Raw genomic sequence first — 19891 nt, forward strand, 5'->3', positions numbered from 1 at the left:
ACTTTTTTAAACAATGTTTGAAATTTGATTTTTTTTTTCAAATCAGTTTTGCTGACACATCTGGAGTTTATCCGCATATCAGGAGGCGTGCAGCTTTAATGTATATGTATGTTTTAAAGCAAATGGTAATGATTGAAACTGAATTTAAAAATAATCAAAGTATAATGATGTATATTGCCTGTTTATCTTTACATGAAATAGTTCATTGAAACCATTACTGCATCTTTTGTATATTTGCCATTTAATTCAACAATTATTTATACATTTTATTTTAAATATCTTTTTTTTATTTTTTATTTTTGTGAAATGTATTTGAATAAAACAATAAATAAAAATAATTAAAATTCAAAAGCAACATAATTCTTGAATTTTCATTGAATTGGACAATTTAAGCACCATTTTTCTAAAAAATTGGAATTAACACAGCTCACAGTGTATATACATGTATTAGTAACCAATCGTGGCACACCAGTTCCTATCAGGTATTTATGGGCAAAGAATCAGAAGTATTGGTTAAAAAATTATAAATGTACTCAAAAATCTTTAATACATTAAATTATTCACAAATTCTGCTGTACTGGCAAAGACCACTTGACCTTTAGATAACCTCTTTGTACTGGTTAGTGTGAGACTGTAGAAGTTGGCCTAGAGCTTTACTCATGTGTGGTTCCAGTTTCATTAAAATCAACATCTTAATTATAAATTAAGTGTTTAAATTATTTGGTCTAATGAGATCCTTTTTTTCAAATTCTTTGGTACATTTATTTCATTTAATTGGTACTAAATTGTCATTAATATTATTACCCCTCACTATTTTTGTGATGTTAATTTCCCATAGTCCAATAGGAGTTGTTCTTACTGTTAATTCAAGTGTACCATGTGACTAAAAATTTTCACAGTAAAAATCTGAAATATAAAAACCAATAGAAACAGTGTCCCAATGAAGTATTAATTTTGTTCTGGGTAATAAAATAAAGTACACATAGTTTTGTGAGTAAGAGCAAAAACAATATCCCTCGTAAAAATACTGTAGTTACAGTATTTTCCTCGGGATAATATTTTTACTGTTACACACAAACTATCCTGTTAAATCAGCATATCACACGGTGCAATGATTCAAAACACAATTTCAACCACAAATTAATTTAGTGTTTGGTCAATGGGCATTAATTCAATTCCAATTAAATCTGTTGAGTGCACAGCTGCTCATGACAGATTTAATTTCATTAGGTTGACTAGCAAACGCTACCCTGTACATACATACAGGTAAACACACAATATGTTCACTGTTAAACAGTTAAATTTAACAATGAAAACCTAAATGGAAGATGCACTAGCAACTGTTATACAGTTGTATCAGATTGGTAAAATGTTAAAACAATGTATAAAGTTCTAGTCATATACTTAACATTATAAACAATACACCCATTCTTAATTATAAACTTAATGCATGTAATAACAATACACCCTTAATCACAACTTAATTATCAAATACACCCATTCTTAATATTGAACATGTATAAACAATACACCCTTAATCATAAACTTTATTAACAATTCACTTATTCTTAATCATATAATACACTATACACATACTTTATACGCAATAAATCTTAAACAAAATAAACAATAATCTTAAACTAAATAAACAACACACTTATTCTAAATCATATACATTGTAAACAATTCACTTATTTTAAATCAATAACCTAATTGTGCTTTTAATCAGAAACCGTTTACTTAAGTTACAACACTAAAAACAAAACAAAAACTTCTTTACACATAAGAAAGTTGGATGAAAGGTTCATGAATAATCCAGGGAATATATTGAACAGTTGTTATCTGGTAAGTGTAAAAGAACTTTACCAAGGTCCAAAACCATAAAATTTGAATTTCTTACACAGATCAACTATGGCACTTAAATAAGAAATAAAAATTGTATTCTTATGCTCTTCTTCAAGCCCGATTTGAGTGAAAAGCATTGCAACGCTGTTCAATTTTGAGCCATTTGTCAAAAATAGTATAAATATTCTGAAAAATGGAATGAGCAAATGATCTAAAATTTTGCATTCAAGTTATTTGTCTATGTCACACCTACATAAAATAGAACATAAATCTCGAACAGTTTGGTCATGTTAAAAAAAAAATGAAATGTCAGAATTTCAACACTCGAGAACAATTCCTTCAATTAAGAAGAAAAATAATCACGCAGCAAATATCACATCCCAAAAAAAGTAAATTGGGAACTGTGGTCTAGTGGTTAAGGTGTCTCCCTCTCAACAAAGAGATTACAAGTTCAAGGCCAACTGGGGTCATGGCCATGCCTTCTCGTATGACACCAGTACTGGTTAGTTTCAGACAACTCTTCCAACGAAGTTCAAACGAACTACAAGAAATCTCCACAATCAAGCTTTTATACATGTATGTTTAAACAAAAATGGGTACGAAATGTATTCATTGATGAAAATGTTTGTAATAAAGAAACTAAATACAAACAAAATAAAACTCATCATCTAGAAAAAAGCAAACATTTTGATTATTGGCAAAAAATTACACAAAGTTATAAAACATAAATAAGAAGTGATTGACACTTTGTAAAAAAATCATTATGGCAACATTAAATATTCTTGACAGGTTGTATGGCCAGGTTGAAAAACAAAGTTGGAAGCTTATATAACCCTATCTGCTTGGCAAGGATTATATGGCCAACAACAATTATATGCAAAAGTCTTAATAACAAATTTACAAAATACTGCATGCACAACTCATTTTTATGAATTAAATAAATCAAAGATTATTAAATAAATTTGCAGCAGATGTAAACATAAAAATAAAGATAATAAAAGTGACAATTGTCCATTGAAAAAGTTCAATATAAAAACATAGGGTTCAATCAAACAATACCTTAACTTAATCAATTTTAAACCTTAATTATAACACAGGTGAGCTCTTTATGTATGAACATTGTACATGTATATGAAAACAAAAATTATCACAGACTTTAGCACTATATCAAAGCAGCACAGGTAAATTATTTAAAAGAAAATAAACTCGAGAAAATTTTAGGGAAGACTTTAAGTAGAAAGAGTTGATTATGTTTTTCTTTAAAGCTGCATGCCTCCAGACAAACCAAATATTATATGGAAAATGGTTAAATCCATCACATAAAATTAGTCAGGTAAAAGGTGAAAACATTTACATGGAGAATAAAAACCAACCTGCAACATCCCTATACATGTAATTTTTCAAGTGGGAAAATAAACATGTGTAAACATGCCTGAATTTACACTGATGCAATAGGCAATGAAATGATATTTTTTTTACCTATTTAATTAATTAAAAAAACAACCATTCAAGTAAACTGAAACTAGAGGACAAGGATGCACCAACATTCCACTGTCTTGTCAGGTTATGGGTGCACTACCAGACAGCTGGACAATGGCATATGAATACTACGCCCCTCCCTCCTCCACCCAAAATCGTGGTGGTGAAAAAAGCTTTGCTAACCTCTGTAGATACTTTGATACAGTATATCTAGACCAAAGATGAGCATAGGTATATGTCAGTTTTTCATGTTTTAATCTATTAAAAAACTAAAAGAAATACAAGAATTAAGATGGAAAAATTTCTAATAAAATATATCAATCCAACATCAAATTTTTGTTTAAAAATTTTAAGTCACATCAAAGTTGATCAATTATTATTATTATCATTCACAGAACTACTATCACAATGATTTTATAAATTACAAGAGCTGTCTTACAACCTCCATGCTCGGCTATTCTCAATGCCAGTAAAACAATTACTATGTACAAATTTTTTAATGTATACTAAGGGGGACAATATAGTAAAAAATCCATATTACTACAAGAGTTACACTTCTTGACCTACAATTATGACCCTATCTGAAATTTTACATCAATACCTATATAGTAGCTGTGGGCATGGATCTCTCATCAGGATATTTTTTTTATGTTTCACAAAGGGATTAACATGTAGTTCTCTTCTAATGCTGGAATCAAAAGTGATAAGTGTGAGCCTCTTGTATAGAGTCAGGCTAACCTGCACATCCTTGCAGTCCGACTAGGCTCTATACTGATGAATGACCATCTTAAAATTCTGATCTTGAGATCCCTTGAATTGATTACTGGCAGTCCCATAAATGGAAGTTGTACACATCTGACTTCTGAACTTTAGCAGTTCAAAATCTTTACTGGAGTTATTTACCTTGGTCAGAGACTTTAAAGTATGTCCTCAAAGACACATGTGAAGATTCCAAGATAATATCATCTGTGGTTTATAGGGATATTTATATAGATATCTATACATCACAACAGCAGGTGTCAAGTGCTGTGTGGCAGCTGTAAAAAGTTGCCCCATACTTCACTTCAGTGTCGTTATATTTTTTGGTCCTTCAGATCACTGAGTCAAGCACTTTTAAGTGTTAAGAATTGAGTACCACTCAAGCCGGTGCTAGGGGATGTGAGGGATGTTGCACTTTTTTATTATCCCTCATGCGAGTTTGCAATTTTCATGTTATTTTGCTGTTTTTAATGCTTCCCAAGGATCACTTTTTTACCAGATATTTTTACAAGAAATGGAGATGCATTCAAAATCTTAGCCTAGAGTTACATCATAACAAGGCCAGAGAGTGTAGGAAAGCCACTCTATGTTTTAAAATTAATTTTTCTTTCAATATACATGTACTTCTTTAATAATTTGTGACTGCATCTAAGACGGTGGTTCACCTGTAATGGAAAAAGAATAAGAATATTAAGTTCAGACCCTTTCCAGAATTCATTCACATAATGAATGCAAATGTAAAAAGTACACTGTAGAAACCCTATAGTCAGTACATTTTAATATGTGTTTCAAAGTGGCCTTTGAGGTTAGAACACTACAGTACAACAAGAGCTCTGCTTCGGCGGGGCAAAATATGCTCGATGGCAAATTCAAAAGGTCAGACACAAAAGTACGCAGTCAAGACAGACAGCAAATTTATTGTTGTAAATGGCACAAATGATGGCTTTTTCGTCAGAAGAGAAAGAAAATATACACAATCTAATACTTTTAAGACAATATATTTGTTTGCATAATTATAAAAGCACATACATGTAACTTTCTTAAACTTGAAAGTTGACCCATGACCTTTACAATGCCCATGAGACATAAAAGCCAACAAAACAAACAGCTCTTTTTCCGAAGTATATCGTAATTTGAAGGAAAAATATTTCAACAATTTAAACGGCATCAACTAACTCTATTAATTACTATATCATACAAAACAATTCAAGGTTTTGCTTTTATTGCTTAATCTATAAGAATATGGAACTCCAATCACTAATTGGTTAAGGTCAATGATTTTAAATTTCTTTGTTTCACCATTGTGCGTTCAAATTGGCCAGGGACATTGGACACTTTTTATGTAAGAAAGCCATCCAGCCAGGTTACAGGAGGTGGGTGGTTTTAATCGGGTGCCTCTATGTGCTTAAAACAATGCTCAGAGGATCATCTGTCACCTGAATCTTTGCCAGGAAACCCGGGAAGTCACTATATAAACTTATCAATTTGAGGTTTTCTGATTGTGCCAATCAAACATACTGACAGCTTGGTGTGAAAGGGTCTTAACTCCTTCTTTATTTTATATGAGTTACAACCTTTTGGCACCAATCCCTTGTGGTTAATACATGTACATGTATTATGTTTACAAGGTAAATTGAAACTTATATTAACTAACAAAGGGAATCAAATATATGTAATCCTATATCCTACATAACATACCTGGGGGTAAATCGTTTAGCATTCTGTTATATTCGCCTATTTGTATATGATGGTGGTGAACGTGGTTGTTCTGCACAAAGTTGTTTGTAATGTGTTGACAGCCTGGCCCGGCATTCCTACAATCACATCTTCCATTTGATGACTCTGTTGATATATTCAAAAACATTAATGAGCCTCTTCACAACAAAACCAACATAGTGGGTTTGCGACCAGCATGGATCCAGACCAGCCTGCGCATCCGCGCAGTCTGATCAGGATCCATGCTGTTCGCTATCAGTTTCTCTACTTGTGATAGAATTGGTAAGTGAACAGCATGGATCCTGATCAGACTGCGCAGATGCGCAGGCTGGTCTGGATCCATGCTGGTCGCAAACCCACTATGTTGGTTTTGTCATGACACGGCTCATTTCTGTGATCCTAAAAAAGCTTGAACCAACAACCAATCCTTATAAACCGCATCAGAGTTGTCCGGTTGGCTCAATAGGTGGAGAATTGGACTGTGAATCTGTGGGCCCGGTTTTGATTCCCGGACGGTGCAGGTCACTTTTGCTGTGATCATGAAATCCTTTCTATTGTCATTCGCACTATACCTCTGCTCTGGCATGTACAGAAGTTTCGATTCCTTGCGAAAGCGAAGGCAACTAGTACTGATAAACTGCTTGACAGCTTGCCCAGGAACAGTGTGGTGGCTGAACTGTGCTCTGGTAAATTCAATTTGGCTTTCTGTCATGATCCGCAGTGAAAACTGCCAATATCACCACCACCATTAACCACCTCATTTAACAGTTTATTCAGGATATTAAATAATAAATACTTCTTTGAAAAAAAATACCTTTTGTTCATGCTTTCAGATGTCATATCCTGATTTACTCTTATTTTCTCAGAAAATTGTCTAAAAAAGTCTAAGAAAGCAAAATTTTGCTACAATATTTAGAAATATAAAATAAATGAAAAAAATTCAAGTGTATAAAGTTATAACTGACCTATTTGTGAAGGATTTCCTTTTGGTTTACCACCTGGTTTTTTGGCCAATTGAGCAGCATAAATTTTGAGATCATCATCTTAAAATCAGGAAAATGTAATTTAATAATTGCTAAGCAAACAGTGACAATCATAATAACCGGTACCATTGGCCTAGTGTTGAAGGCGTCTGCCTTCGGATCGAAAGGTTGCAGGTTCGAGCCCAACAGGGAGCATTAATTTAAGAATGAATATTTCTCATGGGACTCGTTCCAAAATAGCTGTTTCGTGAGCAGTGAGGTAGTTAAAATGAATGGTTACCGATTTCTATCCACCTGGCGCCTGGCATAGTGGTTGGAGTTGGGAGGTACATGGTATGCATACAAAAGGTGTCTCATAAGTTAGAATTGGCTGGCCCTTTCAGTAGGGGTGACACTATGATAAACAGGACCTTTACCATAAAGAATTTGTTTGTTGCTTGGTACATTTATATGCATGCCTGTCTCTAGAAATATATATGTATGAGACTTAAATGGATGTTTCACACCTTTGACCTCCTGGACAAAAAGAGATTAACCTGTGTAAAAAGCTTAAAGCCAGACCAATTTATACGTCTGTACACCTGACCAGCCTCTAAACTGTAAGCTAACCAACTCCAAATTTTCATCTTGATATCTCAAAGTTGATAATTGACACTGGAAAAATCCTAAATATTCTTAATACCAGAGTAGGTCCATTAGCAATGTTTTCTGGGGTATAAATTTACTTAATATCTTATAAAACATACATACTTTGAAGTATAAACTGCAAATAATGAGAGGAAAAAACACTAAACAAGAGGGCCATGATGGCCCTGAGGTCGCTCACCTGTATATAGGCCCCCCACCCCCGGGCCAATTTTTACCCAAGGGCTTTTAATTTTTTTATTTGAACAGACTTGGTAGACACCCATAAGAAGATGTTTCATGCTAAACATCTAAGTTCTAGCTCATTGGCTTTTTTAAAAGAAGATTTTTAAAGTTTTTACTATACACATATAGTTAAAAACAATGTCACCCCTGGGGCAGGGCCAGTTTTGACCCCCGGGCGTTTTATTTTAACACAAACTTTGTAGATATTTACTTAAAGATGTTTCATGCTTAATATCTAAACTCTAGCTATTTGGGTTTTTCCAAAGAAGATTTTTTTAAGTTTTTGCTATACACATATAAGGAAAATCAATGACCCCCCCCCCCCCCAGGCTGGGCCAGTTTTGACCCCAGGGCTTTTATTTGAACATACTTGGTAGACACCCATTAGAACATGTTTCATGCTAAATATCTTAGCTCTAGCTTTTTGAGTTCTGTAAAAGAAGATTTTTTAAGTTTTTACTAAATGCATATAGGGAAAATCAATGACCCCCTGGGGCGGGGCCAATTTTGACCCCAGAGCTTTTATTTGAACAAACTTGGTAGACACTCATTAGAACATGTTTCATGCTATATATCTTAGCTCTAGCTCTTTGGGTTCTTTAAAAGAAGATTTTTTAAGTTTTTACTATATGCATATAGGGAAAATCTATGACCCCCTGGGGCAGGGTCAATTTTGACCCCAGGGCTTTCATTTGAACAAACTTGGTAGACATTCACTAGAAGATGTTTCATGCCAAATATCTAAGCTCTAGCTCTTATGGTTCTTTTAAAGATTTTTTTAAGTTTTTACCACAGCATATAGGGAAAATCAATGACCCCCGGGGCGGGCCAATTTTGACCCCAGGGCTTTAATTTGAACAAACTTGGTAGACACTCACAAGAAGATGTTTCATGCTTAATATTTTAGCTCTAGCTCTTTGGGTTCTTTAAGAGAAATTTTTTTAAGTTTTTACTATATGCATATAGGGAAAATCTATGACCCCCTGGGGCGGGGTCAATTTTGACCCCAGGGCTTTAATTTGAACAAACTTGGTAGACACTCACTAGAAGATGTTTCATGCTTAATATCTTAGCTCTAGCTCTTTGGGTTCTTTAAGAGAAATTTTTTTAAGTTTTTACTATATGCATATAGGGAAAATCAATGACCCCCGGGGCGGGGCCAATTTTGACCCCAGGGCTTTAATTTGAACAAACTTGGTAGACACTCACTAAAAGATGTTTCATGCTTAATATCTTAGCTCTAGCTCTTTGGGTTCTTTAAAAGAAGATTTTTTAAGTTTTTACTATATGCATATAGGGAAAATCAATGACCCCCAGGGGCGGGGCCAATTTTGACCCCAGGGCTTTTATTTGAACAAACTTGGTAGACACTCACTAGAAGATGTTTCATGCCAAATATCTAAGCTCTAGCTCTTATGGTTTTTTAAAAGAAGATATTTAAAGTTTTTTCTTTTGGTTGCATTGGCTGCCATTTGTCTGCCATTTATCTTTTTACAATTTTAGTAATGTGTTTTAAATCCTAGCTGTAAACAGGAGTATCATTAACTCAAGATTTGACTGTGATATACATTTTTATGATTTATTAGTATTTTTAAACATGATTATATTGAGGTTTGCCTCTCTATGTCATGCCGCCAATAAAAAGGACCACAATGGAAATAAGAGCTTGTTTGCCCTTTTTTGTGTTATCCTTGGTTTTGGTGAGCATGTCATAGTTTTACTCGTATGTGATATAGTATTTAATAATGCTTATTATTTTATCCTATGTTATATTGTCAACTATGTATATGCTTCCTTTGCCGAAATAAATCTAAATCTATCTATCTATGGCAACCAGAGTTCTGCATGGAATTAAATTCTTTGAACAATTTTTAAAGGTGACCACCAAAGGAACATTCCTGTGAAGTTTGGATGAAATTGGCTCAGTGGTTTATGAGGAGATGTCATTTAAATCAAGTTTACGGACGGACAGACGCCGGACGGACGCCGGACGAAAAGCGATCACAAAAGCTCACCCTGTCACTTTGTGACAGGTGAGCTAAAAACTAACCGGTAATTGTAACACCCTGAACATATGTCCATTCCGCTCTACCATTATCTTCTAAAATTTTGTTTTCTTTAAGAAAATACAAGTATCTATTCACATCACCTCTGGATTTTCCTAACCCTGTACCCTGTGCTATATCCTTAGCCTTTGTAGCATTAGAACGAGTTTTCAGAAATTCTATAATTCTACTAAATAAATCTGAAAAAACAAATTTACAAAAGCTAAAGCTATCAGTAAAGGTGATTCATACCCCCAGCCACCACCATTACTACATGAAGGTAGTCTGAAGTCAAATTTTACCTCAACCAGTATATCATTACGATAAAGTAACATTCATGTTTAAAAAGTCATCACAATCAATAGCCTCATTTCAATTCTTAATCTAGTTATCAGTAAGAAATCATTCTTCTGGGGGGCTCAAAAATAACCCTAAGCAAGGTCTCCACATAAGCTTGCTATATTATACAATGTTTGTTAACTTTATCACATTCCTTACTCTATTTGTCATCCAGAAATTAATTACAAAGACCATGACCCTAGGGGCCAAAAAACAATCCTAAGCAAGGTCTCTACATAAGCTTGCTTAATATACTAAGTTTAATTGCAATGACTCATTCCTAACTCTAGTTATTGTCCAGAAACCTTTCTTTAAATAACAGTTACAACTTCCTTGACCCTTGGGGGCCCAAAAGCAATCCAAGACAGAACTTTCTGCATACCAATTTTAGTATGAATTCCTTATTCCTAACTCTAGTTATCACCCAGAAACCATAAAGCTGATTTTATGGCCAGTTTTATGTTTCATTATTTCAGGTCTCTTTGATTCTGGAAATGGATGTGGAAGATACAGATTTGTTAAAGGTACACACATACAATGTTGTAAGTTCCCACATTAACGCACTTAGACTTAACCCTTAACATGCTGAATATTTTAAATGGACTTGTCCCACTTCCATTTTTGGGACTGTCCATTATCAATTTGAATATCTATAGTTTGTCAGCCAACAGTATAGACTCTGGTCAGACTGCACGGACGTGCAGGCTGGCCTTGCTCTTTACTGGTGGCAAAGGCTTAATGCTTTTGGTTCCAGCATTTTAAGGGTTAATAGCCAGTTTAATGTTTTGTTATTACAGGTCCCTGTGACTTTAACCTTTGACCTTCTGTCTGTAAATGGGTGTAGCTGGTAGAACTCATTAGGAGGCATCTACTTACAAAGTTTGAAGTTCAAAAGTAAATGTACTTATCTTAAATGGCCAATTTTATGTTTTGTTATTATTAGGGATGACAATGAGAACCGAATTCAGTACTCAAATACACAATGTACTTGATCTTTCCTCTGATTGAGTAGCCAGTAACAAGGAAGATTTCATAGGCCTTTTAAACCATAAGCTATCTTTGTTCCCTTTAATTAAATCCTTAATGAGGACAAAGAAAGTAATTCATAACAATGATCCAGTCCATAATAAACTCTGACCTTTTGACCTGAATGTAAGTGTAGCAGTAAGACCTCATTAAGATGCATCAACATAATAATGTTTAAATGCAATAGCTTTATTAGTACTGAAGTCAAAGGCACATTACATGTATGCTTCAGAAACAAATAAAATTTTTACAGGACAAACATGAATTTTATTATGTTTAAATATTGGTATTAGAGAATGTTAGATACTTGTTACCTGGAGAAAGTAGCGATAAATGTGAAATACTTTGTCATAAATGTAGCAAATTGTAAACAGAATAGTATTTTGACAGCTATTCACTATTACTGTACTTATTACCAAAAGGAACAGATGATAAAGATGGTGCAGGTATCAAAAATTGGTCAATGAGTGACTTTTTGGATACCGGTACTTGAAAGTACACCAAAATTAAAAAGCTTCAGAGAAATAAAAACAAAAGCATTTCTGTGGCATAAAGGTCCTTTAATTAATGACCAGAAACAAAAAAACGTCACCAAAATGGTCAACTATTGCAGATGGGAATAAGTAGGCCATGACAATAGTACATCTTTTTTTTCTGCAAATGGAACTAAAAACCTAACATTTCTCTTAAGCACAATTTTTATTAACCTTTTACCCCATGAGCATATTGTGAAAAATGGCCGTTTTAATTGAAAAGCCTCCTGTTACAAGTTCAAACTGCTGTGCAACTATGAAAAATGCTATAATACTGATGACAATTGGCACTAATTTTGACTGGACCATAACCTCTGTAACAGCATGCTCATTCGTAAATTTCTTGTTACCATAGTACCGGGGGACATCTCAAAATTGCGAAAAATTACTATTTTGCATTGTTTTTTCCATCAAAACTGATTTCAAAGTGCTACAACTTCTCAATGAATTGAGATAGAGTAAAAGGCTTTTCAGCATCAGTTACTAGTTATCCTGATATTGACCTGAGGCCATTTTTTGCCTTTCACATGTCCAAAATTTTCTTGGCGATGAGGGGGACAACCATCCCCCTTCAAACCTCCAAAACAGAAGGGGGCACATCCCCCTCCCCTGATGTACCTTTTTTTGATGGCGTTGGTGGGGGGGGGGGGGGGGGCAGCGTCAACAATAGGAAATTTTTTCACTGTTTGAGGTCTCCAAAGGGGGGGGGGGGGGGGGGGGGCAAAAAAGCTGTCAAAACACGTTTATATGAGGTAAAAGAAGCTTATGAAATTTTCAACTTGATTGCAGTAAGAAAATGATGTAGAAAATTACTATATTATTTTCCTTACATGTAGTATATTCATAATGTTATTCCAATAGTGTAAATATATGGCCAATAACATTTATCAACTGCCCCATTTCATATGAATTTTATTTAACATAAACACTATTTTTTATTTAATGAACTCATGCTTTTTAATCGCATCTTTGATTTATTTATTTCAGCATTGTTTTTATTTTATGGCTGATATTTTAGTACTTATTGTCAAGCATTTATGTACAATGAATGCCATTGAATAATGTTATAGACATAGGAGTTAAATTAAATAAAAAATTTCAAGTGCTATTAAAAATCTTACTAGCGTAATCTTCAACATTTCTATTATCACATGTGGCGACAGTAGATACACTAGACCTTTGGACTGTAGATTGCTGTACGGGCACTGAAATACAGAAACATATCCGTAGGTAACAGTCAGAAACATACCTGTAGATACCAGTCTAAAACATACTTATAGGTACCAGCCTGAAACATACTTCTACATACCAGTTTGAAACATACCCGTAGGTACCAGTCTGAAAGATACCCGTAGGTACCAGTCTGAAACAAATTTATAGGTACCAGTCTGAAACATACCTGTAGGTACCAGTCTGAAACACACTCGTAGGTACCAGTCTGAAACATACCCGTAGCCTACCAGTCTGAAACATACCTGTAGGTACCAGTCTGAAAACATACCTGTAGGTACCAGTCTGAAACATACCTGTGTATGGTACCAGTCTGAAACATACCTGTATGGTACCAGTCTGAAACATACCCGTAGGTACCAGTCTGAAACATACCTGTAGGTACCAGTCTGTGACATACCTATAGGTACCAGTCTGAAACATACCTGTAGGTACCAGACTGAAACATACCTGTAGGTACCAGTCTGAAACATACCTGTAGGTACAAGTATGAAACATACCTGTAGATACCAGTCTGAAACATACCTGTAGGTACCAGTCTGAAACAAACTCGTAGGTACCAGTCCAAAACATTCTAATAGGTACCAGTCTGAAACATACCTGTAGGTACCAGTCTGAAACATACCTGTAGGTACCAGTCTGAAACATACTAATAGGTACCAGTCTGAAACATACTCGCAGGTACCAGTCTGAAACATACTCGTAGGTACCAGTCCAAAACATACTCATAGGTACCAGTCGAAAACATACTCGTAGGTACCAGTCTGAAACATATTCATAGGTACCAGTCAGAAACAAACCTGTTGGTACCAGTCGAAAATATACTCATAGGTACCAGTAGGAAACATACCTGTAGGTGTCAGTCTGAAACATGCTCGTAGGTACCAGTCTTTTTTAAAACTAATAGATTCTTACTGATTCAATCATTTGTTACAATTTCAAGTGAATTTGAGGACAGAATTTTCAAAGACACAAAATGAAGGTTTTAAGACCTAAAACACTCCTACTTATGCTAAACTGAAAGGGTGTCATCTGAATGGTCTCATATTTTATATATTCAAGTTGATTGGTAGATCAAGTACTACATATATTCCATTCCTATTCTAAATGGGGTTTTATGCTGATGTGAACATGCGACACTCACTCTTTAATAATTCATTGAGAATGAATCTGTGATGTTTGGTCAAATTTCATTTATTTCACTAAGAATCAGTACTTTGAAGTCTAATAAAAATTCCAATAAAAATCATTTCTTTGAAGTCTGGTCAAAGTCCACTAAGGATCATTTCTGTGAAGTTTGGCCAATAAAGCTATATTTGATATTTGGCTGTTAGTCATCAGCAGAATACTAGAAAAATAAAATTCTAAATTCTGCAAAGTAATTGTTTCTAATATGACAAAAATCGTACCAAAGTACCTAAACTAAATGAGCAATGTTAGTAAATTTCTAAGAAAGCAAGTGGCTCACACACATGAAAACCTTCACCTAACCCAACTAATATATCAATGTAATAATTTCATTTATGATTTTTTTCATTCTTTTTACATGACAGTCTCAAGGGTTGACCCCGCAAAACTGCAGTAACTTATATGAAATAAAGAAAGACTGACAACAGTTTTGCGATCAACCCTCATTTATTATTGTATTTACATTAATCATTTGCATAAAACAATGAGACTCTCTTTGTTAAAATAATTTTTGGAAAAATGACCAAGCAGGTAAGCTTATACTGTGACAGAGTCTTTAAGCTAAATTCGCCACTTGTAGCTCTATCGCCATGAACTTAATGAAGAAGAAAAGAAGAATACTGGCGATATATAAACCTACCCATGGCACCTGTTTGAACATTGACTGGCATCGCTCTTGCACCTCCTAAAAATAATAGATATATTTATATCATATTCAAATTTAACATAAATAAAATTTAAGTACATTGTATGTATATAGAGTTTATTGAGTAAAAAATAAAACATAATTAAATTATTTATTCCAGGGGTGAATGTGAAGAAAGCTTGCAGCTTTAATATCTGAACAATTCTTGAGTTCGTTTTCTGGAACTTAATCAGTTCTGGTGCCATAATGATATGGCATATGAGGAAAAATAACTGTGACTCCAGTAGGGTTCAAACCTTTGATCCCTGGCTTAAGTGGCAGATACCTTAACCACTAGGCTTCTGCCCCCTTTAAAAAATCTTTAAAAGTATTACTGTATAAGTAATAACAAGCAAAATTTTCAAAGTATTTCAAGCAATACAAAAGTCATTTTCCAGTTATAACCCCCCAGGGAATATGTCAGCCATGTGCCATTAAAAAAAGTACAGTTACTTATTATTGTCCCTATTACCACAAATGTTAGCTTGGATAAACAGACGTCCTCGCAAGGAAATTTATTGGGTTCTTCTTTTGTTTAAAAGTACCCAAGAACCAATTAAGAACCGTACCTGTCATTTGGTTACTAGAACATGTAGTCCCATAAGTTGGACCATCACAGGTCAAACTGGAAAGATTTTCATCTGAAATGGAAATGGCCCCTAGTGATAAACCTCTTCTTATATATAGAAACCAATAAACTGGTTTGTTGTTTTGATTTACGACCTTTAGATTAAAGTTCGAGAATGGTGAATTCAGTTTTATTTTAATATTTAAAGCAGCACGCCTCCAGATTCATTCTAATTTTCATGAAAATGTTGAAAATGTATCTTAAAGTAAAATATTGTGAAATGAACAAAGAAAGTAATTGACCCATTGTAATCAGCACTTATAATCCATGTAAATTACCAAAAAGAAGTCAAAATATGCAAAAATAGGCCCTACTTCATTATTAACCATTAGAAATATGGTGATAAAATTTATCAGATAAATACTGCAAAAAACAGTCATTAATTGCATATAAGATAGAAAGTATCACTTTAATCTTTAACCTGTTTACTTTTCTTAATTCTTAAAATATTTTGGCTCATCTGGAGGCATGCAGCTTTAAGTTAGACATTAAATCAAGTCAGCAACCTGGAGTCTTTTATTTAGTTTTCTTATTATTTTTTATACAATGTCATGTACTTCAGATAGCCGCATAATATTTTGTTCTGGAGCAATTTATTCTGTTTATGTACAGTTTTCATATGTGTTTACAGAAACATTTCATATTACAACTCTTTCTATAATCGACCTTAAAATTACGGAAACAACTTAATTTTACAGAGTTTTTAAATTTACTAAATAGTATGTGTAAGAAAATTATGTAGGTGAAACAAAGCAAAATGCCCAGTTTAACTAATACAAAGATGTTGCACACCAAATTTGAAGAGTTTAAGAGAAATGAACATTTAATACTGATGCAAGACAAAAGATGCCGAATCATGCCCCCTACCATACTAACAGCTCACCCTGAACCTTGAACCTTCCGTCCTGATGAGCTAAAAATACACAGGGAATTGTACGAAAGAGGTTATGTTTTGATACTTCTTCATATACATTGTATCTCCTTTTTTCAAGTTATACTGATAAATTTGCAATGACTATATCATTTACTAACAAACCTGTATCAGATGTCATTTTCTCCTTCAATATGTACATTTTATTCACTTTTACTACCATTTCATTGTCACACATGGCCTGTAGCAGTCTAGTTACAGTTTCCTGTTTATGTCTCAATCCACGGACTTTATCACATATATCTGACGCATAACATGGCACTGACCGATCTAACAATTCTGTATAAATCACTCCGATAACATCTGCAGTAAGATACAGAAGTATTTTAGATGTCACATACAGATCTAGCTTTCAGAAAAAAACAAATTCTGCAATCAATCTTAACTAAGGAAAGGCCTACATGTTCCCAATTCCTAATATTTTAAATGCTGTCAGAATGACTTGTAATTTAAATAATACATGACATGTAGTTACTTAACATCAACTTCCAGGCCAGGGGTAGGCAGAATTGTTTTTTAAAGCAGCTGCAAGAGTTACTTTCCTTGTGTGACAATTAAGAAAATCATTTAAATCATTAATTTTAAAGTTAAAACCTAATGTAGCAATCCTGTGGGATTTCTTGTGTAATTTCAATCAGATCCACATGCAAATGTGGTGGAGAGAAACACATACTGTTCTTAGAATTCAAACTTACTACAGTAACTTAATAACTTACTGTATATATAAATGTAATAGATCTTACATATTGTGAAATTTCAGAAAATAAATATAGATGCACTGCTCTTTAATATAACATTTATAAGCAAAATTTGGCATACAATAAAACATAGAATACAAGGGGGAACAAAAATACAAAGTAAAATGTAGTTCAATCAAGTCAGAAGAAAAAGAAACCTAGTACATATATACCAAGAAGTTTCTATAAAAGAAGTTTAACAAGTAGTTTATCAGTAAGCTTTTGTAGATTTTCAAGTAAAGGAATAAACTCAACTGATTTATAACCATTGAGTTCTTTTCAGTGTAGTTTTTAAAGAGGTTTGAATTGGGCGGCATACATGTATCACACATTCCCAGTAATGAATAACATAGATTAATTAGCTGGTATTGGTTATTTTTTTTTCTAGGGTTTACATTTAGAAACAAAAGGGAAAGGGAAAAGCACTAAACATAGAAATTTTTTGATTTCTGTAACAAAAAATTATGAAATTGCGATAAAGCAGTTATAATATGAAACTTATCAGTTGCATGAGTATAACACTGGCTGGGTGACATCAATGGATGTTTCTGCCAAGAAAAATGTCAAGGCCAGTGTTATATCCTCATTATTAGCTAACTAGTTTCATATACTATAACTATTACTTATATTCCATTGATAGAACATGAACAGAGAAATGTTGTGTAGCTGAGACATGCAAAGGTCATGTAGAGAAAGACAATTTTACTTCCCAAGAAAATTGTCAACCCTCTACGATTTGAAACTTGTGAATTTTTATTTAACAATTTAGAAAAAAAGAAGATATTTCTTATTTTAAATCTTGTGATTGGGGTCCTATTTTGAGCCCAAAAACTGTTTTAAAAAACATGGATATCACTATTACATTATGAAAAGCAATAGCTAGAAATGCAGAGGTCATGTTGAGCAAGACGTATTTGCTTGGCGTAACAGTGCTTACTACTGATTAATGTTCCAAACTGACAGCTGTAATAATGAAAACAATTTGCTGATTAATTCTTTCTTATGAAGCAATATACTAAATTGACAAGGCATTGTATCAAAAATGCCAAGAAAAGATCATTCTGAAATACATGTAAAGACAGCCAATGACTTACATATGTGTATATAATGAAATATGACTTACACTTGAAAAAACTGAAAATTCAATATTTATTGTAAACCACTAAAGTTTCAATTGTAGTGTCACGGTTCAGAACTGTTCACTATTTAAAGGGAAAAGATGTGTAATTGGCCAAATACTTCAGCAGGTAGAGCAGCAGCAGAACGGTATTCCAAGGGTGCCTGGTTCGAGTCCTGGTGGGAGGCTGCGCATGTTTCTCACTTGTGAATTCTGGGGACCATGACTGAATATAGCTGACAATATTTGTATTTATACCAAAAACTGATATTTTTATGGACAGTCCCAATAAATTGAAGCTAGGCAAGTCCATTTAAGGTTAAGGGTTAATCATTTCATACATTATTGTAGTAATTCTTACCTTCATCTGTTGTGAAAGACATATTTACTCTGTTATGTTCACTTGCAATTATAATTCCTCTATAGGCCTCTAGCAAACATTCTGTAATATCAATAATATTGTCAAATGGTGAATTTTCGTATTATCAAGAAGAAAATTTAATGCTTTAAGTCATATCAGATACCAATGTATATCTAAAATAGGTTCCTCACCTAGAGACAGCTAATGAGATACAAGGGAATCCGGGAACCAGTCCCTAGCTCTTATTGAATAGATCCCTTGGTTCTTTTACATGCCCAGTGTATAGCACTGATACATGCGAGGATAACCTGGGTTTCGTACCAGTATACCTCTAGGTAGATGGGAAGCACTGATAGTGTTTCTGAAAAATCCCAAGGGTGTTACCCTGGATTGAACCCGGAACCTCATGAGTGACAGTCAGTGGTCTAACTAACTGAGCTATCTCTGTTAGCTTGTAAGAACATAATATAAATATGATACATGTGCCATACATCAGAAAGTGAGGAAATATGTGCAGCCAGACAAAGACACAGAACCTGATGATTTTCTGGTCTGCATTTACCAACTGGCTTACTCATTTATACTCCTGTTAGATCTATGTTCCAGGGATCTATTTTGGTTTATTCTTAGTCAAAATATATTGACGTGCCAAAGCTTGATTCTGAGATATTTTCGTTCTGGGGCAGAATCTCGCTTTAACGTAGAGGCGAGATATTGCCCAGACACGAAAATAGCACAATATCTCGTCGCGCAATACAATTAGTTGGACTAGTTTATTCTATACTTTTTTTTTTTTGCGAAATGGGTCCAATCTACGCACCGAACACCTGTGCGCTCAAAAAATCAAAATGTATTACTCATTATCATATGTTTACAATATTAATTATTATCTAGGGCAACAGGTAGATATTTATAATAAAACTTTTATATAAAAGGGTAATATTTTTCATAAATTTCACATTTTTGACAATTCATGTCAATTTCCCGGATTAGACCCCAGAGTATCGTTTCGCATCAATTTGTAGTACATTTCTGTATCAAGCTAGTGGTCAGAACTTCTGAAGATTGGCTTAAAATTGAACTGCATGTAGGCCTATACTATACTGTAGTCATAAAACTTCATTAAAAATAAAATGCATCTAAATTAAGTTTTAGAAATTTCGTGATAATTTTACAGTCAGTCACAAAAAATGTACAATCTAGCATTTCAACAAAACAAAACAAATCTCATCATACTTACAAATCTACTTTGCGGTGGAGTTTACCACAAAATACCAAATGATTCATTGATTTGTGGTTTTCCTACTTTTAGTATTTGTTTAGGTACAGACTAAACTAATGACTATTTTTTGTTTGTTTATTTTTAATTTGAATGAGAGTTGTAAATAGAATTATCTATATAATAGATGTAGGATACAC

General features: G+C 33.7%; 1 protein-coding gene across 2 annotated transcripts; it reads right to left on the minus strand.

Annotated features, from left to right (window-relative positions):
• Window positions 1-3244: 3244 nt before the first annotated feature.
• Window positions 3245-19848, minus strand: LOC132715534 (uncharacterized). 2 transcript variants are annotated; one of them, XM_060698546.1, is made up of 10 exons: window positions 19713-19848; window positions 18473-18553; window positions 16363-16560; window positions 15268-15339; window positions 14654-14698; window positions 12717-12800; window positions 9703-9897; window positions 6765-6842; window positions 5782-5925; window positions 3245-4748 (listed from the first exon to the last, which is right to left on the minus strand). In XM_060698546.1, exons 2-10 carry the CDS (start codon window positions 18492-18494, stop codon window positions 4732-4734), a joined length of 855 nt encoding a protein of 284 aa, XP_060554529.1. In that variant the 5' UTR covers window positions 18495-18553; window positions 19713-19848; the 3' UTR covers window positions 3245-4731. The 2 variants fall into 2 exon arrangements, with proteins under 2 accessions (XP_060554529.1, XP_060554530.1); XM_060698547.1 differs by lacking the exon at window positions 19713-19848 and adding an exon at window positions 17932-17957.
• Window positions 19849-19891: the final 43 nt, after the last annotated feature.

This window comes from Ruditapes philippinarum, unplaced genomic scaffold (genome assembly GCF_026571515.1).
Source record: "Ruditapes philippinarum isolate M1 unplaced genomic scaffold, ASM2657151v2 ctg1989_1_1_1_1, whole genome shotgun sequence".
Classification (NCBI taxonomy): Eukaryota; Metazoa; Mollusca; class Bivalvia; order Venerida; family Veneridae; genus Ruditapes; species Ruditapes philippinarum.